Source organism: Gobio gobio, assembly GCF_949357685.1.
Source record: "Gobio gobio genome assembly, chromosome: 15".
NCBI lineage: Eukaryota > Metazoa > Chordata > Actinopteri > Cypriniformes > Gobionidae > Gobio > Gobio gobio.
In genome coordinates this window covers 23,580,972-23,608,471 of record NC_137108.1, presented here as the reverse complement: position 1 = coordinate 23,608,471, position 27,500 = coordinate 23,580,972, and the positions used below count along the sequence as shown (strand labels likewise).

The 27,500-nt window shown below is 38.9% G+C and overlaps 2 protein-coding genes across 2 annotated transcripts in view; one reads left to right on the top strand and one right to left on the bottom strand.

The window, feature by feature from the left end:
- Nucleotides 1–13,451, top strand: part of cacng6b (calcium channel, voltage-dependent, gamma subunit 6b) — a 28,783-nt gene extending 15,332 nt beyond the window's left edge. Inside the window, exon 5 of the mRNA XM_079837008.1 lies at nucleotides 10,176–13,451. Within this exon, the coding sequence (XP_079693134.1) occupies nucleotides 10,176–10,399 (224 nt within the window). The 3' untranslated portion in view covers nucleotides 10,400–13,451. The remainder of the gene's footprint in view (nucleotides 1–10,175) is intronic.
- A 2,149-nt stretch (nucleotides 13,452–15,600) lies between these two features.
- cacng8b (calcium channel, voltage-dependent, gamma subunit 8b) overlaps nucleotides 15,601–27,500 on the bottom strand; it is a 49,374-nt gene continuing 37,474 nt past the window's right edge. Inside the window, exons 2-6 of the mRNA XM_079836946.1 lie at nucleotides 26,499–26,763; nucleotides 26,071–26,295; nucleotides 20,347–20,430; nucleotides 19,472–19,612; nucleotides 15,601–17,972 (exon numbers count right to left, since the gene is read on the bottom strand). Of these exons, the coding sequence (XP_079693072.1) occupies nucleotides 17,143–17,972; nucleotides 19,472–19,612; nucleotides 20,347–20,430; nucleotides 26,071–26,293 (1,278 nt within the window). The 5' untranslated portion in view covers nucleotides 26,294–26,295; nucleotides 26,499–26,763 and the 3' untranslated portion in view covers nucleotides 15,601–17,142. The remainder of the gene's footprint in view (nucleotides 17,973–19,471; nucleotides 19,613–20,346; nucleotides 20,431–26,070; nucleotides 26,296–26,498; nucleotides 26,764–27,500) is intronic.

Below are 27,500 nucleotides of genomic sequence, written 5' to 3'. Positions count from 1 at the left end.
ATGCTTTCCCATCGATGACAAAAAAACACAACAAAAAGAAACGGAGCAATTCCAATAGGGTCCTCACACCATCGGTGCTCGGGCCCTAATAACAGCGGTAAGAAAACAGCAGTTAAGAAAACATCTGATCATAGCGGTGTGGATATGTTTGCACCAGCTCTGCAATTCGGCACTCCAGTCAAGTCATGTCACGTTTATTTATATAGCACTTCATACAATAGAATGCTTTAAAGCAAGCAGCTTTGCAGTATACATGAAAAAATTCAAATGACTTCAGTTAAACTTCAATTTCTACTATAACGCAGCTCTTCAACAGACTAAACAGAAGAAATAAACCAGAGAAGATTTCTGGAGACCCAGAGCAATCCTACCTATTACGTAATCAGCATGGACTAAAGATAGTTTGAAGGTGTTTTCCAGAAGCTTAACTTTTGCAAGCTGTTACCTGATTTTATTGACAGGATCTCACACCAGTTTGTTCTTTAATTGCGCTTGAAGTATAGAGTGGTGCAGGAGTGGTGGACACATCACTTTGTCGGCAAAAACACAGAAACGATTTAGCATTTTTAGCACTTCTGGTCAGTGTTTTTTTTAAATGGGATTTTTGTTAAAAGGCTGAAATAAGGTTTGTGGTGAACACAAGCTCAAGACACTTTCACGTTTTATTCTACAACATAAAATACATCAGTATTACCCCACTTGTGATTTTTTTTAAGCTGTTGCGCGTCTTGAAAAATGCGGTTGCTAACAAGTGGCTAAATGGGACTACAGAGGCAGTTGAGGAGATTAAACGTCATCACGCCGAACAGGTAAACGCAGTCCGCTTTTACAGCCTCATTATGCTCATAATTTTGCTCTTATAAACTATTCAAACTCAACATTTCTGGGAAGATGTTTTTAGATGATAACTGAAAGAGCTGTCGGAAGCTAGTGATTCAATTCAATTCAAATTTATTTGTATAGCGCTTTTCACAATACACATTGTTTCAAAGCAGCTTTACAGAAAGTGCATTTCATAAATGTACATTGAAAAATGTTAGAAAGAGAATGTTAAAGAAAAATGTTAGAATAAGTTATTCAATCATGTATTAATTTAGGCCATAACGCTGGCGTTGAGTCGTCTCTTCACAGGCGTCAAGTCGTCTCATCACAGGTGTTGGGGCATCTGAAGTCTCCATGAGAGGCTGGATACAAACTGGAGCTGACGAACTAGTTAACTCGGGACTAGTGTCCCGAGATAACAACAGAAAAGCAGATGGGAAATAATTAGCATAGCTGCTGTTCAGAATATTAATGCTTTTGATCCAATTTAACTGTAGTATAAAAGGTAATTATAATGTGAATGCTTGGCTAAAGAGATGCGTCTTTAATCTAGTTTTAAACTGGGACAGCGAGTCTGAACCTCGAACAATATCAGGAAGACTATTTCAGAGTTTAGGAGCTAAATGTGAAAATGCCCTCCCTCCTTTAGTGGACTTAGATATCCTAGGAATGACCAGAAGCCTGGAGTGTAGTGATCTTAAAGAGCGCAATGGATTGTAGGGCGATAGAAGATCCGTTAAATACACTGGAGCTAAACCATTTAGGGCTTTATAGGTCAGTAGCAATATTTTGTAATTGATACGGAACTTAATAGGTAACCAGTGTAGAGATGATAAAATTGGTGTTATATGATCATATTTTCTTGACCTAGTAAGAACTCTAGCAGCTGCGTTTTGGACTAACTGTAGCTTGTTTATTGATGATGCAGGACAACCAGCTAATAAAGCATTACAGTAATCTAGTCTCAAGGTCATGAATGCATGAACTAACTTTTCTGCATCAGAAATAGATAGCATGTTACGTAGCTTAGCAATGTTTCTAAGGTGGAAAAATGCCGTTCTTGTAACATATGAAATATGATTTTCGAAAGACAAGTTGCGGTCTAATATAACACCCAGGTCTTTTACTGTAGTGGATTAAGTGACAGGACATCCTTCCAAGTTAAAGTTGTTTTGTGGGCAGTTTTTTGGACCAATAAGTAATACCTCTGTTTTATCTGAATTTAATAGCAGAAAATTACATGTCATCCAGTATTTAATATCTTCAACACACGCTGTCAGTCAGCTAAGATAATTTAGCGTTTTCATCAGTTCGTGATGAAATATATAATTGAGGGTCATCAGCATAACAGTGGAAATTAATTCCATGTTTTCTTATAATATTACCAAGTGGCAGCATATATATTGAGAATAGCAGAGGGCCTAGCACGGATCCTTGCGGCACCCCATAGTCTACTGACGTTATCTTTGATTTTTCCCCATTTAGACAGACAAAATGGTAGCGGTCTGATAAGTACGATCTAAACCAGTTTAATGCCTGTCCCTGAACACCAGTGTAATTTTGAAGTCGATCTAATAGTATTTTATGATCTATAGTATCGAACGCAGCACTAAGATCGAGTAGAACTAGTATTGAGATACAGCCTTGGTCAGAAGCTATAAGTAAATCATTTGTGATTTTAACGAGCGCGGTTTCTGTGCTGTGATGCGGCCTGAATCCTGATTGAAATTTTTCATAGATATCATTTTCTTTTAAGAAAGAGCACAATTGAGCGGACACAACTTTTTCTAGTATTTTAGACATGAATGGAAGATTTGAAATTGGTCTGTAATTTGCTAGGTTATTATGATCTAATTGTGGCTTCTTAATGAGAGGTTTTATGACTGCCAACTTGAATATTCTTGGAACATGACCTAAAGATAAAGACGAGTTAATAATATTGAGAAGATGCTCTTCCACTACAGGTAACAACTCTTTCAGTAGTTTAGTGGGTATTGGATCTAATAAACATGTTGTTGGTTTAGATGCAATGATAAGTTTATTTAGCTCTTCCTGTCCTATAGTTGTAAAGCGGTGTAGTAGTTCTTGAGGGGCGATAATTGCGGTTGAATCATAAGACATCATTAAAGATTGTACATTTACAATTTTGTTTCTGATGCTTTCTATTTTCTCAGTGCAGAAATTCATAAAATCATTACTACTAAACTGCAACGCAATATTTTGCTCAGGCGATGCCTGTTTATTTGTTAGTCTAGCCACTGTGTTAAATAAAAACCTTGGATTATTTTGGTTATTTTCTATTAGTTTTTGCAGAGATGCTCAGCCCTGGCTGCTTTTAGGGCCTTTTTATAACGTGATATACTATATTTCCACGCGATTCTAAAGACCTCTAAATTAGTTTGTTTCCATTTACGCTCTAAGTTACGAGTTTCTCTCTTGATAACATGTGTAGCACTGTTGTACCATGGTGCTTTAGTTTTCTCTCTAACCTTTTTTAATCTATTTGGTGCAACAATTTCTAATGTACTAGAGAAAATGGTGCTCATACTGCTAGTAATTTCCTCTAGTTCATCTGTTTGTTTGGGTTCACTTAGCAGCTGAGACAGATCAGGTAAGGTATTTGAGAATCTATCTATAGTGGTTGGAAGGATTGTTCTGCCTGGCCGATAACGTGGCGCAACATGACAGATTTCAGCAGTACGCAGTATGCAAGTTACCATGTAATGGTCAGTGACATCATCACTTTGCGTTATAATATCTATATCGGTTGGGTTGGTTCCATGTGATATAATTAAATCTAGTGTGTGATTAAGACGATGAGTGGGACCAGTGACGTTTTGCTTGACCAGTGACGTTTTTGCTTAGTGATGATGACGTTGAAGTCGAGCGACCGTGGTGTTGTTCGTTTATAGCCTACGTTTAGTTTTTTTACTTCTGGTCACTGCCTTTAGGCTTCAAAATTCATAAAAGTTCGAAAATTATCTTGATGGACAAAACGTGTAAGTATCATAAACTTTTTTTAATATATAATCCAAAAGCCTATGGGAAAATCCTATTGGGTTTTTGTCGAGGGAACCACTCTGAGGCTAACTGCAGATTGGCTTACAAAGTGACTGCACCACTCTATATCGTGTTCATAGTCCCATGCAGCTCCAGACTGAAACTAAAATAGAAAATAAGTAAAAACTTGCAACAATAATTTTAAATGTAGTTGCCATTGGCGACAGTCAAGTAAATTGTGTGTTCATAATGTGGTTTCATAAGATACCTCATCATAAGATCATAAGAAACCTGTTAAAAAAGCAAGGCGCAGGTCAGTAGCTGGGTTTCCATCTAAACAAGTTGTTCTAGCAGATGAGGGTGCAGTGGCGGTTCTAGGGGGGTGGCCAGGGGGGCCGGTGCCCCTGTGTCAACAAGCTTGGCCCCCCTTCTGGCCCCCGTAAATTTGGAATCATATGGCACCAAACAATTTTGTGAAACTGGTTGCAATGTGCGGTTTTTGCTGTGGCGGTGTGTGATGAAAAGAGCACTTTATTGTGTCATAACCAATAACCAATGCAGAGAAGCAATGAGGAGGCTGCGCGCTGTGGGACGCATGTAGTCTGTTTATGAATGATATGTCACTCAGTCTGCATTCGCTCAAATAGTTGTAAAACACGGGCTATAATGGTTGCTATGCACTTGATTATAGATAAAATAAGCTCTCTTTATACACGTTGTGTTGTGTGTAACTTCACCCATACGCAGCAGTGATAGGCTACTGTAGATTCATTTTACTGACTTGACGACTTTGAATTCAGTGAATTTCGTCCTATCAGTCATTTCGTTCATTTAGCCTACTTGTAGGCTAGTTAAAATATATTTTTTCAATGGCTAATTTCTCTGAACACGTCCACATATGTAATCTTTGATCATATTCCGAATTAGGAAGATGCAGCCAAAGATAAATTATGACCAACGCAATGAAAGAACCATTCATGTGCGAAAATGACAGATAGGCATACAGAAAAGATACAGAAAATAATATAATTTCAGTCTTGTTCACATATAGCGAGAAATAATATTATTTTATCCAATTGTCCAGTGTTGCTTATAGAGTATTAGATGTTTGTTTTTATGTCTATGCTAACTTTGCGAAGAGTCCGCTAACAGAGCAGGAAGGCTACAAAACATGTAAAATAAATGGTTTAGTTTTACTTTTATAAATTGAGCATGCATGATCATATTACAGATACATTACTTTTCAAATAAATAAATGAACTTGAAATTATTTTACTTCACGTGTAGAGACTGCAGAGTGATACAGTATATGGCCAAATAAAAAAGACTTTCAATAATCCGGGAATAAGTTAAAGGGTTAGGTCCCCCAAAAAGAAAATAAAAACACCTAATGTAACTCACCCTCGTGTTGTTCCAAAACCTGTATTAGTTAGAATGTCGTTAACCAAACCATTTCAGTGCTTCTTAGTTAGAATGTCCATAAAATTCAAGATATGCGGCAAAAATGCCCGTTTGAGTTTTAGTCTCAGATCGTTTTTACACTGGGCACGTTTGTTGTGGTCCGCGTCAGAGCGCGTTCTAAACCGCGAATACACCGCAGGCTCCCTCTCGCTCGTATCCAAGGTAAATCATCAACACTATCATCCCTTAGCCTACATGTGTTTTATTGAACTAAATACATCGTCATCTGATAAAATGCATGCGCAGGTTACTTTTCTTGCGCACCCGAGCTTGTTACGCATTTGTGTTGCCTCTATCCAATAAAATACATATACAATGGTTATTAGCAGATGTGTATTTTGTTTTTGATTCATTATTGCATAAAATAATATTATATTGAATCTAACTATAATTACCCAGTTGTGAATCATGACCCGTGGATTGTCCGTGGGCGGCCAGAAAACATGTCATATAAACCAGCGGCTCGGTAGCGGAGCACTGTCGGAAAAGTGGTGGCTGCCGCTGGTGGTCCGCTAGGAAAACAATGAGCAAAATGCCAGCGGGCCGCCAACTTTGCCTCCAGTGGTCCGCCACTGGCCCTCTGGTTTTATGTTAGCTGTTGCTTTCATATTCCCATGAATCGCGGCACAGCTCGAGCGCAATTTGAGCTTCAAGCTCAGAGCACCTCCTTCAGGCAGTCTCAAATTCAGTTCCCCTGAGCTCAGCTCACCCGAGTCATGATAACTTTCACATTACACATCACATTCGAACTAAACTGCCAGTGTGAAAACGCCCTCACATTTACATCATGATAGACTAAGCAATATAACATGAGTAACGAGTGCAATATCACACAAGTTCTGTTTTTCTACCCAGAATAGCATGACTGCAAATGCGATAGCCTACTGATCATATACAACAGTTTAATAAAATAAATAAGTTAATATTGTGTTCAACAAAAGAAAGTCATATTTGGAACAACATTGGGGTGAGTAAATGGTGATAGAATTTTCATTTTTAGGTGAACTACCTAATTAACTACTGATTAAGATAAATGTTAACGTGTGCCCCCTAAAAGCACAAGTGGCCCCTCCCTGGCCCCCCTAGTTACCGTGGTCTAGAACCGCCACTGTGAGGGTGGTATTGGTAACCTAGTAACCATCAGAGTATTAGTAGACTGGTAGGGTTAGAATAAGTTGACTTAGTTGCAAAGTTACTTATAGCCAGTAGAATGTCTATTGGGTCCAGTAGCTATGTTTCTATCCCACCGTTTTAATGCGCATTCTGAAGAATCACATCAGAAACAAGTGAAAATCCCTTAATTTGCAAAAGTTTTTACGCTCACTTGAGGTACTTTTTGACTTGGAAAAAAGAGTTGATGCGAATAATGGGAAATGGAAACGCATTGGCAAAATAAATTCTGATGCAGCGAACATTAAACCCACGTGGCTAATTGGCTGTTTCCTCTGATGGTGTTTTATTTACTGTTGAAGGTTAGTAGACATGTAGGTGCAACGTTATTTATAGTTAAGAGGTTAGTTCACCCAAAAATGAAAATTATGTCATTAAAGAGTAACTTCAGTGATTTAGCATTAAGCTTTGTATTTAAACTGGGTCATTTATGCAGTAGAAATGTGAAATTATTTTTGAATTTGGTGCCTTCTAGACTGAGAAAAGACAGAAAATGTATTTTTGTCCCATGTGGATGAAAGACAACAACTCCCAGAATGCACTTGCTTCGCTGCCCTACGAGGCCACTCTGTACACCGTCGTTTTGATCTTCATAGTAATACAATCATTTTGTTTAGTTGGAGAACAGACACTACAATTAAAAAGTGAACGTGTCTTTTCACTAAAGTGTGAGTGAGCCCAACGAAAGTCACGGCACAGACGCAGCAGTGTCAGATTTCATTCATCACAAAGAGCTGAGGTAACGTTAAGCGCCAGTCTGGCACGTTTTCAGATCGCATATGGAAGCTAAACTATCACAGGAATTCATTGAAAAGTTGAAACACTCGCTTTACTCTGCACCGCGCTGAGTATCTGTGATGATCCGTTATGATTGTCTGTGCGGCCGTCTGTGTCTTACATTCTGTGCGTGAGATCTCTCCCTATGGGCGGTTTGATAACATGTGGAACAGCTCCATCTAGTGGCTGTAGTCTCCAGCCTCTGGCCAAAAAATCCTCCGATAACGCAAAATGACGATATTAAAATGCATAATTCTCTCGTGTCAAGGGGATATGAGGGGGGAAAGTACCATAATTCAAATATACTATGGGGTTTCTACTGATACAAAGCCTAATGCTAAATCACTTAAGTTACCCTTTAATGACTCACCCTCATGTCGTTCCACACCCGTAAGATCTTCGGAACACAGTTTAAGATATTTTAGATTTAGTCCAAGAGCTTTCTGTCCCTCCATTGAAAATGTATGCACGGTATACTGTCCATGTCCAGAAAGGTAATAAAAACATCATCAAAGTAGTCCATGTGACATCAGTGGGTTTTTGGAAATTGAAAATTTTCATTGAAAATACATTTTAGTCCAAATATCACAAATAACCGGTCGGTTGTCAATCCGCGTTCACGACTCCGCAGTGATGCTTCTGACGTAAGACGCAGCGGACGTGTTATCTGGTGCGCCCGAGCTTCGATGCTTCAAAAAACTAACCCACTGATGTCACATGGACTACTTTGATGATGTTTTTATTACCTTTCTGGACATGGACAGTATACCGTGCATACCTTTTCAATGGAGGGACAGAAAGCTCTCGGACTAAATCTAAAATATCTTAAACTGTGTTCCGAAGATGAACGGAGATCTTACGGGTGTGGAACGACATGAGGGTGAGTCATTAATGACATATTTTTGGGTGAACTAACCCTTTAAGGTCTAGAGCAGGGGTCTCCAAACTTGGTCCTGGAGGGCCACTGTCCTGCAGAATTTAGCTCCAACCCCAATTAAACACACCTGAACATGCTAATCAGTGTCTAACCAGGGCCCTGTAAGACACTAATTAGCTGGTTCAGGTGTGTTTATTTGGGGTTGGAGCTAAATTCTGCAGGACAGTGGCCCTCCAGGACAGAGTTTGGAGACTCCTGGTCTAGAGGCATTTTTTAAAAAGTTGAATTTGAGCTCCACGTTTTTAGAATGCTGTGTCATGCGCGAGACGCTCCAAATGATGCGAGACTTGAGCACAACAGTTAAAGACATCCGACTTGCACGTGTTTACAATTATAAACAATGGAAAAGTAGCTCAGTGGAATAGTTCTGTGTGAACGGCCCCTTTACAGCGTTTCCTGCACGAAACCTTGAACATGATCACAGCGCAAGCTGTGATGTCCGATTCATAAACAAATCACTCTTATGAACAGATTTTTAATGAGAATCAAAAATCACGAAAGAGACTCAAACTCGTCCCTGAATTCATGTATTTAAATCAGAATCAAGTAGCCAGGGATTGCTCTACACTTAAAAGAAAATTCTTGGATGAAGCGAAAGCCGAATAATAATAATAATAAAACATTTGGCCCAAGGCCGAAGCTGAATACCGAACGCGTTTAAAAAAAAAAAATTCCATTTGTTTTGCTATTTTTTCACGATTGCACAAATTAAATAGCCTTTTACTATTTTGTCTTGCTTTTTTTAAAGAAAAATAAATTACAAAACTACAATTTAAAAATATTTATTTAACACTGAACATTTTTTAGCATTCCAGCAGACATGCAAAGCACAATATAACTTAAAATTAAAAAAGTAAAATAAAACTATTTTTATTTGGCCATCTTATCTTATCTTTGGCCTATTATGCCAACAGGTATCATAATCAAATCACTGAGACTGCTTCTGAAATCACTGAGGGTGCTCTATTAAAGTGCAGATGTAGGCTAAGCAACGGCTCCACCACAGCTGTGAGTTTACAGCGAGACATTTAAGATTATTTAGAATTTCAAAAATATTTTGCAACAAATATTTTTCTATTAATCTATTAGTCCGCCTTTACATTGCTTTAATGCGTTACTATTTCACTGTCACTTTCGGAACTTTACCGTGTGCAATTGGCCATTAATCCTTTTTGCAACATGAAAAACCATAGTTTTATTCAATAGATTATATTGACTGTAGACTCGAAAGCAAGCCAAGACCGCTCCATTTACAACCACTAAACGCTGTCGCTATGTCAGTTCATCGCGATCTCACAAAGTACAAAGTTCAATGAAGCTGCTAACAATGCACAATGAATATCTTACTGCCGTCAATTCGGGTCTACACTTTGTTTGTTTGTTCATGAGAGGTTTTGCGAGCCTGTCACCGCTGCAGAAACACGCTGTAAATTGATACATTTGACGTTCTACAGACACAAATATGCACTGGAGCATTTGCCAATATATTATTATTACAGTATCAACTGAGGGTGCTCTTGCTTGCATTTGAGGGTGCTTAGACAGTGTCTGCAAACGCCCATTTTTGCGTCAATCTCGGACACTTTAATGCTTCCACTCTTCCGACATGTTTGCTGCATTTAGAAGCGTGCGTGCCTCTCTCTCACACGCGCTGGTTGCTATATTTGATCGCGTCATCAAAAACGTCTTATTCGGTCAAAAATGTATTCGGTCTTTTCACTTATTCGGCCAAACACCGAAAGTGCAATTTTTGCTATTTTCGGCCGAATAATTTCGGTTTGCCGAACATTCGGTGCATCCCTAAAAAACACCCTAATTGAACTACAACTTGAAATGTCTATATATTAAAATATCCCTTCATCACAGTATGAAGTGACTGCTGTTACAAGCTAAAATAGACCGTGCTCAACTACAAATATAATTCTGCTTCTAAATTTTTCATGCTGAATCGAAAAAGGTAACCTGTTCCTTTAAATGAAATGACCTTTCATCTCTCCACTTTCCCCAGGTGTCCTGGTCCTGTTGTCCATCATTGTTTTCCACCAGTCTGTGCTGGCTTTATTGGCAAGCGATCACAGTATCCCTCTCCATCACGAGCTGTCCTGGTCAGTGGCGTGTATTGCCTCGGCTGGGGCCATTCTCATTTTTGGAGGTCTTATGTTCCTGTTGCTTTCCCTCCCCTACAACCCCATGGATAAATGTTTTCGTCAGCCGAGCAGTAGTGATGCCTAGCTGTGTCAGAAGGACTGCCAGTGAGTTAAGTAGCAGAAGATCTTTTACACTCTTATGCTGCTTGTGGAGATTAACTGATGATGGAAAGGACTCTCAAAAGCGAATGTTTATAATGTTTCGCAAAAACCTGCATTAGGAATGCTTATGAATAAGATTATAATACACACACACTGAATTTGAACTGATATTTCTATGATGGCTCTGTACATAAAATCAGTGACCAACAGATCTGTTTACTATCTTTAAAGGCTTCATTTACACTAAATGCTGTGCTATTATGCATTGTTCATTTATCTGCATTGCTGATTTGTATAAGAAACCTGATTTTAATTACTTGCTATGTAAAACTGACTTTCTGACTGATAGTTTCTGCAGGTTGAAAGTGTAAAAGTTTTTTTTTTTTTTTTTTTAAATAGGCCATCCTATCTACACTAAAGGTCTGTTCACACCAAGAACAATATCTATAAAGATAAATATAAAATAACAGTTTAGTATCCACACCAAAGCATGATATCATTCTGCTTACTATTCTGTTTGACATTCTGTTGACTATAAGTAACTTTGCAACTACATGTCAACTTATTTTAACTCATTAGTTAACTCACTGTCTGCTTAATATCTGCTAACTCTTTACTGTCCTCCAACAGACATCTACTGACTATAAGTAACTTTGCTACTACATGTCAACTTATTCTAACCCTACCAGTCTACTAATACTGTACTAACCATCTGAGAATTCATGTTGGTGCAACGTTACTTAAAGTCAACAGAATGTGTTAAATGGACGATCCAAATAAAGTTAAACCAATAACGATATTAGCGTCCGCACCAACGCATGATACATTCTGTTTATTATAAACTGTGCACTGCAGTTTTTCCATCTGTACCTTTAAAGGGATAGTTCACCCAAAAATGAAAATTCACCCTTATGTTGTTCCAAACCTGTAAGACTTCGGAACACAACTGAAGATATTTTTTATTAAATCCGAGAGATTACTGTCCCTCCATTGACAGCTATGCAACTGACACTTTGATGCTTCAAAAAGTTCATAAAGGGATCATAAAACTTATCCATATGAATTGAGCGGTTTAGTCCAAATTTTCTGAAGAGATGCGATTGCTTTGTGATGAAACAGAACAGATTGAATTTATGCTTTGATTCACATACATAAACATTGATCAGTGAACATAAACAGAAGCTCAACCGAACCTGCGAGAACAAACCTCATTGGTCCTTGCTGAAGCTCAAATGGTGTAACACGAGAATGAACCTCAATGGTTCTCGCACGTCAAGCGAACATGCTTGAGCTTCCGTATACTACAACTGACGTGTGCGTTGACGAATATGTGAATAAAAGCCTAAATTAAATCTGTTCCATCATAAAAGTGATCGTGTCTCTTCAGAAAATGTGGACTAAACCGCTCATATGGATCAGTTTAATGATCTCTTTATGAACTTTTTGAAGCGTCAAAGTGTCAGTTGTGTAAGTGTCAACGGAGGGACAGAAATCACTCAATTACATCAAAAATATCTTCATGTTCTGAAGATGAATGAAAGGCTTGGAAAGACATGAGGGACAGAAAGTTCATTTTTGGGTGAACTATTCCTTTAAATGCGTGAGCTCTTTAAAGTCACCATGAAATCAAAATTTTTACAGAATGTTGCTGTGCTTATGATAAATGATATATCTGTGAACATCCTATTATTTTTTTAAAAATACATATGCCCTTGTAATCTTTAATCAAAAACGTTTACCTCCCTTCCCCTTGAAACAACGTCTGTTCTCTTCATGATGAATGTCTCGGCGGAGAGTGGGGCTAAATATCCTCCACAACTGACTGCAAACTGCCATTCAGATCTGCCTCTATTTAGTTAGCAACGCCCAACTTCCTACAATCCAATCAGTTTCCGAAGGATGAAATCAAATCCCACCCTACATTTTTCTCATTCCAGAGGCCATTTCATATACATCACAATAGGGAAGAAAAGACTATCGCAACTTCCATTTCATGCCGACTTTAAAGTTTGGTGGATTCCGATTGTTTGCCAATGTTTTATCGTTTATCATCTGGAAAAAGGGATTCCAATGATAACATTCCTGTGTCGTTATCGTTATAGATACGGAACTTCCCTATTGCCGTAGAATTAAAACATTTCTTAAAACTTTATAGTCATGGTTATTGCCTTTTTTTGTGAACGGCCTTTAGAATGATTGTAGTTAAAGTCGTTATAGTTATCATCCTTCGTGTGAACGGGCCTTAACCAGGATTTCCTGGCTGAAAATATCAGCTTTCCAAGTTAGTGTATGCTAGTTAGTGGTGGCTTGTGAACCATCATAGCCATGCCTTTTATTAGCAAAACTTGGCAGTTGAGCTTCGTTGACCAGAATTATCTTTATGGTGAAGCTGGTTGACCAACAAAGTCTAGCTATAAGCTAATTAAAAAGTCTAATGGGGACATCAGCACATTAGCATAACAACATATGCTGGTGACCAGCTACAGTGATCCTAAAAAGTAACACTTTTGGACACATTTAAAAATGTAAAAGTCTATTGTTTTATAAACCTATAGCAACTTTTTGTGCCTTCTTTCTCTAAAAAGTTTGATTTGTTTTTTTACTATACAATGCAGTATTTATGCATTTAAATGTCCTTTTGACTTTTTGGCATCACTTTATACTGGTCTTTTCTGCTGGTTTTCAATGAACAAAGTAATCAGCAGATTAGGTGTCATAGATTTCCATGCATAGATTTAATTTACATTAGGTAAAATGATGCTTAATACTATACATATAAAACAGATGCGTGTGTATGAAAATGATGAATGAAATATATTGATGTGGATGATACCGTTGAGCCACATTTGTTATGTAAATAATGTGTTTATATTGTTCTCCAGTCGATATGAGAGCGCCTTGTTCTTATACCGAAGACACTGTCCTTCACTGAACCTTCTTCATCTCCTCCTTTCTTATATCTGTTCTTCACTTGGTTGTTCGTCACACTCTTTCTAGTTCACTAGTTTTGCTTGAGGATTAAATCTCTTTCACCTAAGACAGTCTCCTGCACTCTTTTCCTCGCTTGTTCCTTAATCTCACTCCTTCTCTTTTGCCGCTCGCTCAGTCTAAAATTAGTGCATTGCTCATCTAAGCACATCATGTTGAAGTGGATGAGAAATATTATCCTGGTATGTCAACTATGCCCACCCTCGACGTTCTCTCGATGTTGATCGCTCTTGGGTGTCTCCTAGGGTTTGGGTGGAGCTGCTGTTTCCCTGCGTCTGCCGTCCCGTTCCTCCCCTCCCACCCGAGTGTTTGTGAATACAGTGCCAGTACATTTGGGAAGTGAGGAAAGGTCTGGGCCTCAGTAATCTGCATGTCTCTCGTCCAGTCTATCTAAAGCCTCCATCCTGTGCAAAACAATCTAGATATCCTCAAACCGCAGAAAGGACAGGTGGCGAGGGGGTGTTTCTGGAGCAACCTCCTCGACGTGTCCTACAGCATGCTTATAAATGGCCCTTTTAATTTGTGAATGTGTATTGGGTCTGTAGCATAAGAGTGTGTGGCTTGATCAGCTGGGGGGAGTATGGGTGGGTGCAGGACTAGGGAAATTGGAGCCTGTAGGTTGACACTGAAGCCAGAGGTCTGCTAGTATATATAGCCTGTCAGACTAGCGGGCTGTTCTTTCACTTTTTATGTGTCCGAGTAAACGGGGGGAATAAAACAGGATCTGCTCTCACAGTGTCATTAATTGTTGCTCTGGACAGAAATGAGTGCATGTTTGTGGGGTGGGTATGATAAAACACTCGATAGCCTTCCAATAGTAAAAGAACTTGGGTGGTGTTTGATGGTTCCTGGAAATTAGGAAAAAATAGGTCAATAATCATCTTCCAAATGACCAAATTATTCTGCAAAATATTTTTTAGTTTTAGAGTATTAGGTTTTAGTTTTTGTAGTTATTAGAACAGTGGTTCTCAACCTTTTTGACTCCATGACCCTCCATTGTTTACAATATTCAAAGGCCCCAAATAACCTTTTGTTTGTTATTTACTGGATAAGGATTAAAGTCCCTGTAAAGTCAAAACTAAACATGTGTTCTGAGTTCCTCACACCACAGATAAATGTGTTATTAACCACCCAGCCAAATTTGAATCATAAAAAAATCCGGGAAGTACTTCATAGTTCACAGTCTTTGTAATGTGTTTCAGCAATACATTTCTAACATTTATAATGTGTTTAGAAACAAATCTCAGAATTGCCTTTACAGGGACTTTAAGGATATGGATTTTTACACGCAATTTCTAAAAATGTATAGCATGACATAGCTAGAAAAATGTATATTCATTAAAAAAATATCCATGGAATTTGATAAATATACACAACTTTTCCAGGTCTAGAAAAATGGATGTTCTCAATCCCAGGATGTCCTTCGATAAAGAGTAGGGGTGTAACCCCGGCATGCTGGCCAGATTTGCCCATTGGCCCCTGTCCATCATGGCCTCCTAATCATCCCCATATATATATATATATATACAGGATATATATATATATGATTGGCTTCATCACGCTGTCTCCTCTCCACCAATCAGCTGGTTTGTGGTGGGCGTTCTGGCGCAATATGGCTGCAGTCGCATCATCCAGGTGGATGCTGCGCATTGGTGGTGGATGAGGAGATTCCCCCCTTCTATGTAAAGCGATTTGAGTGCCTAGAAAAGCGCTATATAAATGTAACAATTAATTAAAACAAAATATATACAGGTTTTCAAATACCCTGAGTGTTTTCGCTCTTTAAGAGAAAAAAAAAACAATTGAGGATGTTAATTAAAATGAGAAATATCTAGATTTTTTATTCTCGATTATTTTAATGCTTTTATTTGAAATAATATTGGTTGAGAATCACTGTATTATAATATAATGAAAGCTCATTTTGTCCCCAGAGTAAAAAAAAAAGTATATGTATTTCCGACTTTTTATATCTCACAATCGCGACATTATTTTTCATAATTGTGACTGAACATTTGCAACCTTAAGTCTCGTAAATGTGACTTGCACTTTAAACTCTCTCAATTATCTAGTTATATTTTTTACTCTGAGGTTAAGATGTGCTTCCATAGAAAACAATCTTAATAAAGTTATCTTCTAAGGATCAAGATTTTAAAAGACACAAATGACATCACTCGTAGATTGTCTGTTGTTTCTTTTATATATAAAATCCGTGCAATACAGTGTTAGAGTTTATCACACATTAAGATAAACCATATTTTCTCTAGATATATCTATTCTCCACTACGTAATATTTATAACTAAGCACATAAATGCTGTCTGTGTGTAGTTTTTCACATTTTTTTATGAATTAAAAAAGACCCCCGATTACAGGAGATTGTGATTTGATGCCCATTTGCACTCTATTATGTAATGTCCTGTGTTGACCTCTTGTTGGCTGGGATCATGGAATAAAGGTTAAAGGTTAGCAGAATGTCCACATATATAATCTCTCATTTAGAGAAGCAGACGGGTTCAAAGGGAGTCAGGTGCAGCACAGTGAACGTTTGTTTGTTTTTTTGTTAGCCTTTTTTTTTCTTTTTTGGAGGGGAACTTTGCCTTTGGGATACTGTCATGATCACATGACACAATGGAGGGAAAACACAAATGACACAGGGCATGCCCCAACATACAAGTGTAGCCCAATCAGAGCTCAAGGAAGACAGTGTCCTCATACATATTGAAAAAAGCCCCGCCCACCCATTCTGCCCTCTCCAATAAATATCTGTACTCTTTTTTTTTTTTTTTTTTTTTTTGAAATGTGTAATATACATTTGCATTTCAAAATGTATTTTTTTCAGCCTCCCTCCAACTGCAGACCTTTACAATTCAAATGGTCCTTTATTGTCCCCGCCCATTTGAAATGCACAGTTTCAGATAGAAGTCCCTTTTCTGAATGTCATTCACCATTTTCTCTATACAAATATATCATCTGTCCCTCTTTGACCAAGTGAGGGAATGTTGTAATGCCCCAAAACAAAGATTTTCAATTCAACAAGTGCTACTTCTACTGCTAACAGTGATTTTAACAAAAATAATATGATGGTAGGTTTATATAAAAATCTTTTTCATTTGAACTCTTTGTCGTTTCAGTCCATCAATTATGGTGCTGATCTGTTTACTGAGCTGGAAGACAGATATACAGATATTACACACTAAATTGCATGTTATCAAAGGGTAGAAAATAAAACTTTCATTAAAATAAATAAAATGCTTCTCACAAAGTTAGTTGTAATAATAATAATAATAATCTCATTCTCACAATACACTCATGTTTCTGCAGTGCTCAGTATCACGTTTTGGAATCACAGTCAAAATCTTATCTTTCTAGTTTAAAAACTAGAATCATTTAACAACGTTAAGAGCTAGCAGTTCAAACGTACTCATAATAACAACAACACTTCGTCATCTTGGAAATTCTACACCTTTAAAATCAAGCAAATTAATAAACATCACAGTATCCCATGATTATAGTTTCATTAAGAATAAACAACGTGTTATAAAACAGTACTGAAAAAAAAAACATGAATGTTGTTGTTATTATGAGATGTTTGTCATTCTTTTACTCTATCTTTTTTTTCATAAAGTGAAACATTTGTCAATACAGAGAGAGTTATCCCCTTTTTTAGTTGTTTTCCAGTCTTTCCGTCTATGTTATCTCTCGCTTTTGCACTTTATCAACTACTCCAACTCTCGATCTGTCTAGACTGGTGTAGTTTTCCTATTTAGTGTGTTGGAGTTACTCTCTCTGTCACCTTTCCCTAGCCTATCCAGCGTTCCCATCCCTCGTTCCCTCTCCCCTGTAGAGGAGGAGAAAGGTGGAGGCTGGGAGGATGGGACGGAGTTGCTGAGCGGAGCATTGGAGTTGGAAGAATTCTGGACCACTGACGGGTTGTGGGATTTGAGCGAGGGCAGCGTCCCACTCATCATCATGCCTCCTCCGCCTCCTCCGCTCTCTTTAGGGAAGCAGTTGTGCAGCTGGTATAGTGTGGCGCGGTCCACCGTGCCGTACAGTGGAGGGGCGCCCAGCCCTCCTAAACCACCCAGTTTGGGGTCTCGGGAGAGGGTGTAAAGGGAAATATCGCCCCCTGGCAGTGCGGAGCGGGAGTGGGGGTTGGGTAGAGTGGACACCGAGATGGGCCCTTGGGAAAGTAAAGCTGACGGGGGCATTCCGAAGTTCTTACCCCCCGGAGGGCCACCCACGGGGGACGGGTCTCGAGAGCGTGAAGGGTCGGTGGATCGAGAGCTGGAACGCGATCTGCGGCGGAAGCGGTAGCTTGGGAGCCGTAGCATGGCGTGGGTGGTGCTCTTAAAGATATCGGTACGAGAGCGACAGCGGAGCTCCTTGTTCTTCTCGATGTAGATGTTTACCGCCAACACACCCACCATCTCAGCTAGGATGAAGGACAGCCCACCAAAGTAGAAGGACCAGCCGTAGGAGTACTGCCATTTCTTATCCTCGTCCTTCTTTGGGGAAATGTCACCCAGAGCGGCAGAAATGTACACTATCACACCAATGATGTTACTCAGGCCTAAAGATCAAGGGTCAAAAACATGCCAACTGATCAAAATGTGTTGTTGCTTCAGGTGATATGCAGCTTTTGATTCAGAAGCATTTACAGTCTAATATGGCAATTGTGTATAATTCTGTACGGGCAGATGCAATTAAATATATTTTATAATGCATTCTGTTGTTTTCTGTTGTCAGTATAAACTGGACACACATTGGGGTACAAATGTCATAATGTCAATTTAGCATATTCCCCCCCCCCAAATAAAAATGTATTATCAGTATAAAGATATTTACTGAAAAGTTTACTAAACAATTAACATTTATTTGGCATTATTTAGTGTTTTGCTGCAGAATATTGTATTGTATTATGTTTTTAACCAGTTTCATTTACGCATGTCAGACGCTTTTACCCAAAGTAACATCATTAATAAAATGTTTATTATTAAAGGGATAGTTCACCCAAAAACGAAATTTTTATGTTTATCTGCTTACCCCCAGGGCAGCCAAGATCTAGGTGTCTTTGTTTCTTCAGTAGAACACAAATTAAGATTTTGAACTCCAATCGTTGCAGTGTGATAGTCGTATAATGCATGTCAATGGGGATATTTTAGAGTATGAGAGTAAAAACACATAGATATACGAATCCTTATTAAACCATGCGGCTCGTGGCGACACATTGATGTCTTAAGACACGAAACGATCGGTTTCTGCGAGAAACCGAACAGTATTTGTTATTTTTTTTTACCTCTTATCAGACGAATGTCATCTAGTATTCCCAGCGCCATAACTTCCGCCAAATAAGGTCAAAATACTCGCGCGATCAAAGATATATATATACGTAGATGCCTCATACGACCGATCCGAGTATAGGCACTAATGAGGAATCTATGTATATATCTATGATCGCGCCAGTATTTTGCATGTATTTTGACCTTATTTGCCGGAAGTGATGGCGCGGGGACGGCTCATGCAGAGCCATAGAAAAAAATGAAATAAATGTTTTAATATGGATATTTTTCTTACACAAACGCATCGATTCGCTTCAGAAAGCCTTTATTAACACCCTGGAGCCGTGTGGAGCACGTTATTTGACGGACAGATGCATTTTTTTAATGGACTTCAAAAACAGAGCAACTATTACTGTGATAAAGCTTGGATTAGCCAGAACATTTTTAATATAACTTTTATTTGTCTGAAAGAAGAATGTTATATACATGTGAGTAAATCAAGGGCTAATTTTCATTTTTGGGTGAACTATCCCTTTATGTCATTTTGGATGAAAGTGTCTGCTATAATGTGATACAATATAATATATGTATCTTATAATTAGATGTGTATCTTCATGTAGGCTATACATTATATTAAAGTATATATTATCTCTAAAGCAACGTGAGATGGACATATATTAAATATATTATTTTGTATTATATAAAATGTAATATATAATTTTTAATATAATGTCTAGCTTACATTGCATTTGATTCTCCTGCACCAGTACATGTACACACACACTCTTACCTGCTGCTACAAACAGAATGCCAGCCCCCAGCACGATATTCCTTTTGCTCTTGTAGAAACGACTGGCTGCGATACAGACCCCTCCCATTAGCAGCAGGATGGCACTAAGAATGGGAAAGATGTTGGAGGCCCGGACCACTCCTGCAGGGAAAGAGAGAATAGCAGGGTAGAGAGACAGATGGGAGGGTGAGAGACGGAGAGCATTATAAGCGTGAGACATGATGAGTGCAGGCGAGTCAGTTCTGTTCAGGTCTTTAGCACTGTGCATTTGTATTTCCACGCATTTTTAGATATAAATGTTAAGCTAAAATGAGGCACCTGGTTAATTAAATTATGCCGATGTGCTCTCTCAGTGAAAAAGCCCAAGAGGAAAAATGTTCCCCTGGCAGTTGGGCATCCCATCTGGGACCAGTCAAGCTGGGACAGTGCAAGGAAATGGCATCTAAATACCAACCAAAATGCCAACCTGTGTGTGCGTGTGCATTTATGCGCGTGATATGCACACGTGCACACAGGAAGATGTAGCACAGAAATGTCTTGGAGCATTTCAGGGGATATGAAGCGTTGGATTGAATCTGCAGAATTATTGTGAATCTGCAATATGTCACTTTAAAAAGCTCTTCTTACAGTATGTCACATCAAAGAAGCATAGGTATCATTTTCTCTATAGCATATTTACATGTTGTTTTTCTATGTGTAAAACATAATCATTTGTTACGATACAAAGGGGGGAGAAGGTAAATAATGTCAATTTATTTTTATTTTGGGGTGAACTGTTCCAGTGCAAAGACATTGCTGTTGCTGCATTCCATTCATGCTGCAGAACTGCTTTGTCATGATAAACTCTGTTGCTGTAATAAAGGGCAGCCTCTTACGCAGGACGTATTCTGCTCCATCGTGATCAAAGTCAGCGTCCTCTGGGAAGTGGTTGATCTGGGAGCACACGCCACGCTTCACCCCTACAAAGTAAAAACACGGGAACATCAGAGGTAAGACATCCCGACAACAACCCTCACATACTGCGCATATGTTAATCCTGAACTGAGAATGAACCGCATCACTGTGCCTCCGTAAAAAACCCTCACACACAAAAATCTTAGTGACCACAAACTTATGGACAGTAGTGTGTACTGTATTTACACAAGAAGTGTCTCGTGGAATATCAGTGCAGGAATATCTATTTTCTCATAATAAAACTGGCATTGATGTGAGCTCAATTAGATAGGCAGACATATAGATTGATAGAAAGAGAGCAAGAGACAGATAGAGAGAGAGATAGACACTGATAGATAGAGAGACAGATATATAGACTGACTAACAGACAGATGATAGAGCGAGAGACAGACAGACAGACCCTTCCTTCAGAAATCTCATTTAGAAATGCCACAAGAGTTCTGACACATCTTTTTCAATTGTTTAATCTGCTATCCAATCTTTTTAAATGAGATGGGGGAACTCATTTTTGTATTGTAGCTCCTGATACAGATCTAATTTTCTTAATTCATTATGTTCATTTGTTAAGATGTGGAACTGAGAAACACACACACACACACATGCACCCTAGAAATATAGCCCTGGAGTCAATCGGGAAGTGAATAGCTACCCGCTCCAGTGCTGGGGGCCTACGGCAGACAGACAGACTGACGCACTATGGACATCATGACTGGTGTTGACTGATGGAGTGGGAATGTGATGGATTGATGAGACAGACGAAGGGAGATACAGGTGGACAGGTGTATGGGGGATTCTTTTCACAGCTGTTTTTGTCTTTTTATATTCCTCCTCTTATGGACATTAATCTGTAGGAAAGAGACGAGGGCACAAAAGGGAAAGGTGTCAGCGTAGGAGAATCTAGCATCACCATTTTGTTTCTTTATTAAAGATACTGCAGCAATTGCCTTGTTACTGCCATCAAGTGCACGTCACCAGACCTGCCAACCTTGGGAAAATATATAAAAAAAACTGTATGGCCCAGTTTCACAGACAAGTCTTAGATTAAGCCAGCATTCCGCAGGTTAAATTAGTAGCTTTTGTAAATGTACCTTAGGACAATTTTTTTTACTGGTGTGTATCTTGAGACAAAACAACAGTGCTGACACATTTTAAGAAATGACAATGCAAGTTTCTTTCAGTTAAAACAGCTCAAACATGCATTTTAGTCTGGGACTAACTTAAGCCTTGTCTGTAAATACGGGCACATATTTTTAAAAAGTTCCACAGATCTAACTGTTGCCGTTCAACATGACTATACAATATTAAAGGGGTACTTCAGCGCTGGGAAGATGAATGTGTATTTAAACTGGGTCATTTATGTAGTAGCAATGTGAAATTAATTTTGAATTTGCTGCCTTCTAGACTGAGAAAAGACAGAAAATGTATTTTTGTCTCATGTGGATGAAAGACAACAACTCCCAGAATGCATTTGCTTCGCTGCCCTACGAGGCCACTCCCAAAGCCACGGCTACTGGTTATATCTTGCCCACCGCGGCACCGCCCCCAACGTTGTTTTGATATTCATAGTAATAAAATAATTAGTTCAGTTAGAGAACAGACACTACAATTAAAAACTGAACGTGTCTTTTCAATAAAGTGTGAGTGAGCCGAACGAAAGTCACGACACAAATGCAGCAGGAGTCAGATTTCATTCATCATGAGAGCGAAGAGCTGAGCTGAGGTATGCGCGGCAGTCATTCACGCCGCGTGTCCAGTCTGGCGCGTTATCAGATCATGCCTATAGAAGCTTAACTTTCATAGGAATTCATTGAAAAGTTGAAACACTCACGGTGCTCTGCACCGCTCCGTTATGAATGCCCGATCTGAGCGGCCGTGCGCATTTACATTCTGTGAGTGAGATCCCTCCACCGTGGGCGAGTTGAAAACATGCGGAACAGCGCCCTCTACTGGCTGTAGTCTGCAGCCTCTGGCCAAAAAATCCTCAGATGACGCAAAATAGCGATATTTTTCCAGAAATAAAATGCATAATCCTCTCGTCTCAGGGGGATATTAAGGGGCAAAGTACCATAATTCGAATATACTACTGTGTTTCTACTGATACAAAGCTTAATGCTAAATCGCTGAAGTAACCCTTTACGTATTAAAATATATTTTATATTTTATTCAATTATAAGCATTAAACAATATATTACTGTAGAAATAATATTGTATTGTAAAATAAAATAAAAAGTATTTAGTGATAATTATACTTTACTGAACAGTATAATTGCTCTCTTAATTTTCTTCCTTTCCAACTGATTCTTCAAGCTGCTGCTTCTTGCTTGACTTGAGAACTGCACTAGTTTAGAGTCACAAATCATACCAGTGTACTTTTAGGTCAAAATGCATACCTGCCACGCAAAAGGCATACTGGTTGGCAGGTCTGCATCACCCAGAGTGGAAGAGCCACATTATATATATATATATATTTAAAAAATCCCAGCAGTGAGAGCGACTATTTAACGCTGAGCACTTTTGTGGCTTTTTCCTGGTCGCTGAGAGTTGAAAAATGTACAATTTTGAGTAAAACGCAGTGCTCAGTGTCACTTTTTTACCCAGCAGTCCAATCTCATTGGGGGAGGGGTGTGGAAAATACCACACTTATTTGTACTACAACTGAAGAACAATGGCCAAGATATTATTGCTTGTCTCTGAGTATCCATGTCTCTACCAGATGGCATCCCTGGACTATCACAGTATTGAAATATTTCGTGCGCAAAGGACTTTACTTCCACAGGTATTCCATATCACAGTAACCAGTGTCTCAACTTAAAAAAACGCTGCGCCTCCGAAGGGTTCTCAAGCGCCTGCAGCTTGATGTTTTATAGAAGAGCGCCTGACATTTTCAGATGGCTAAAATGCTTTGTTGGACACACGGCCTAAAGGCCAGCTAGAGTTTTAAAGGGATACTCCACCAAAAATGAAAATTCTCTCATTTACTCACCCTCATGCTGTTCCAGATGTACTTTCTTTCTTCAGATGAACACAAAGGAAGATTTTTTGAAAAATAATCTCTGTGAGTCCATGTAATGAAAGTATGGAACCTCCCAAATTGACTTTAAAATGTTTAAATGTGTTTTTTAAGTGAACACTACAGTAATCCATACAACCCCAGTTGATGAATCAATGTCTTCTGAAGTGAAACAATAGGTAAAGTGTAAGGAAAATACTAATATTTGACACTTTTTACACCATAAAGCATCACTTTCATCCAGCTGTCAAATGTTATTCATGAGTTCACACTTGACATAAACATCAACATGTTGTGAAACTGTGCTTCTGCATCACTTCTTGCTTGAGCTTCAGAACAGCCAGACAGACAGACGGAAGCAATGGTTTGTAGTGTAACAAGTTTTAAATATTAGTATTTTTCTCACACACACCTATCGTTTACACTTCAGAGGATATTGACTCATCCACTGGGGCCGTGCGGATTCCCGTCATCTTCGCTTGTGATTTTTGAAGTGTCAACTTTGAAGGTTCCATCCACTCGCATTATACGGACTTTATGGACTATATGGAAAATCTTTGTTTGTGTTTACCTGAAGAAAGAAAGTCATACATCTAGGATGGGTGAGTAAACGATGAGAGAATTCTCATTTTTGGGGAAAGTATCCCCTTAAGACTAGCACCAAGCCAGTATGGAAATTCAAGCTGGAGATTCTAAATTGTTCCAGTAGGAAGTTTACCTGCTTAACATGACCTTGCTTTCGATGAGCTACGTTACACATGAAAGCAATTAATTCGCTTTGAGAGTAGCATTAGCCTCTGCTATCGACTGCTACAGCAGTAGGGGAGCCTAGGTGAAGGGCAGGACATAGGCCCGGCATGTGTGTGCACATCTTTTGAGTTGGGGTGATGTGACAATCAGTGCACCTATCATCACGAGGCCAATAGTATTCGCTGTTTGGGTTGATTTAGCTGCAACATTTATTATGCAGATCCAAAATGTCCGCTTTCCACTTCACCTGCTCTTAATTGTGTTTCTACTAAGCATCCATCTTGGCTCTAATCCCTCGGGAAAGCAAGGATGTCTTGACCTCTAAACTATGCCAAGAGTGCTGTAATACTGCAGTGACCAAAGGGGCAAAGAAAGAGGGAAATGCGAGGCTTTAATGAGATAGAGAGAGAAACAAAGAGAGGCGACCGGAAAAAGAAGCCGCGTCGCTATGATGATTGGGAATCCAGGCTTATCTTTAATTGAATGCTTTGTTATCAGAGAGCTTAGCCATAAGGCTAAATTAGAAGAGCACAATGGCTGGCTGCAGGCGGAGCGGAGAGCGTATTACACAGGATGAGTGAGAACATGAGGTGCTAGAACGGCCCCTTAGACCGCGACGGCTGTCCCTCTGTGTTGACCTCCCAATGCAATCTGCTCAGCCTTTTAATTAGGCCTTTTTGTGCCGCGCTTCTAAATTCAAAACTATTTAGCAGCAAATAGCTATATCAGGGTTCAGGATGTGTGTAGGTTTTATCACGCTGTGTGTTATAATGTACATTTACAATTATCCTTAAATACAATTTAAATAATGAATTGAACTACTTTTGTAATGGTTTCCTCTTTTATACAGGCATATTAGCAAATTTCAGAATAATTTAAAGGCACTTCTGATTATGAAAAAAGATTTATAATATGCATTATGTAAAGCTTGTGAGATCCTATTCCTTTGATTAATAATTCAAGTAACTAACAAAAATCTTATTAGTATATTTTTGGAATTGGAAACATTGTCATGCCTGTAAAATGTTCCAAGGAAATGACTATCCTCTTAAAATATAAATATGGTGTGATATTATAAAGATAACATTTTATATTGTCACTGCAATTATTTTAGATATGTATACACTACCATTCAAAAGTTTGGGGTACGATTGTTTTTTTAAGAAATTAATGCTTTTATTCAGCAAAGACACTAAGGTCCAGTTTCACAGACAGGGCTTAAATTAAGCCAGGATAAAGCGTCTGCTAAATGACTAAATGTAAATGTTCTGAAGGATCTGAAGGATGTTACACTGACACAATTCAGACAAAAAATAGGTAAAAACTGGTTAAAAAACTGTATTTTAAAGAGTAATATAATTGTTTTTACTGTTTTTTGATCAAATAATTGCAACTTTGTGAGCATAAGAAAGAATTTTACAAATCTTTCAGATCACAAACTTTTAAACAATTGTGTATGCATACACATTTTTTATATATACACGACATCTGTTTATCTAATCATTTCCATAGAGTCTGTAGAATAAACATGATATATTAATTGATTCATTTATAGAATTAATTGATATATTAAGTGAACACTAACTTTTACTGAAGATATTTGTATTCACCATGGATCCCATTTTGAAATCACCGATCTAAGATTTAGTCACATATTTTCTCATAGTCACATAACTATTTTTGATATCCTATTTGATGTTGTTTGTTTTACAAACTGTGGCCTAGTGTTTTTTGTAGTATAAACACTGCATCATCATAGGACTGCCCTAGCGGAGGCAAATGTTAATAAATCTTAACTCTCCTGTTCTCCAAATAAGTGCACAGATAGCACAGAAACACAGATGCCACCCCTACAATGTAACCAAGAGCCAAGATAGTGGCTGACCCTCCAGACAACAGATCCTCCACAGGCCAGAGTGCGTCAAGGCCCCGGGATCCTTCTTGTCTTTATTATGGGGATCCTCTTGTGTGTTGTTGGCGGTGCTGTTGCAGATGAGCGCCCGCGAGTACAGCCAATAATCTGTGCCGATAGCCACCGTCATCAGGCCAAAGGATGCGAAAGCACCCACGATGGTGAGAAGGATCTGAATGCCCTTCTCACACACCATGCCTACAGGAGAGAGCAAGAGATGAAGGAAATGAAGAGAGAGAGAGAGATACAGAAACATCACTGATTGCCCATCTATCTTTTCTCCAATTTGTTGTCTTTTATAGCAAAGCACCTGACCCCCTCTTTTCAGACTTGATTCTAATCATGCAACCTCAACCTCAAGGCCTTTCAATGCTGTCACCCGATTGGACGAAATAGCTTACCTGATGGCGAGTTCCTGTCCTTCGACTCAATTTTGAAATCTTTCTTTTCCTCGTCAGATGAGAATGTGCTGTCCCCTCAATCCGGGCAGCATCCATCGACTGTCCTCGCACACTCCTTTTCTCCTTCCTGCACTCGTTTACTCCCCCGCTTCTCTTCTGACAGGTCGACCACAATGGAGAAGCTTCTGTTGGTCTCTGTGAGCCCTTCGTATGTATGTAGTCTTACTTTGTGTCAGTTCTGGTCATTGTTGATTAAAAAAAAAACCTAGAGATAGAAAAGGAAGAAAACAAAAAGATTGAATTCTGCCGCAATTTCTTTGCCGCAAAAAACTTTGGCAAGGAATGATTCTAAAGAACTTGGGGAGAAAGAAGCAAAGGCAGGTCTACACTGTTACCATAGCAACGCTGAATTGCAAAAGCTTGAGCATGGAGAGATGGGAGGGGGGGCAGTGCTTTCATCCCTTGGGACGAGATAAGGGAATAACTGACAAACATGCAATTCAGCAACATTACATGAATTGGATCATTGCAATGATTCTGTAGAGACTCCCTGACCAAGCAAGAGGGAGAAGCATTACCTCACAGCGCTGGATGTTTAATGTTAACCACACCTATATGAGACACAGACACACGCGAATGCACACACACACACACACACAATGAAAACCTATAAAACCAGAGGACAATCGTGCAGTACGCATAATTTAGCAAACATAATTTAGCAGACATAATGCAGGGCTGCCTTGGCTGTTAATAATTTATAATGCAATATGGCACAGCCATCAAAATGGGTTAAACCCTGTTCACATGGTGAGCCTCTGCAGTACAGATTTGTAGCGCTCATAGAAAAATCCCTTTCGAGTAAAGCATGGATAGAAAATCTGAGCCGTCTTCTAATGTGTCAGAGGCACATTAAACAAAAAATAACAAAAAAGGTGCTGTTTTGCATGTTGCAATCCAAACTGTTCTAGCTAAAGACGTTTATCATGTGTAAGCTGTTAG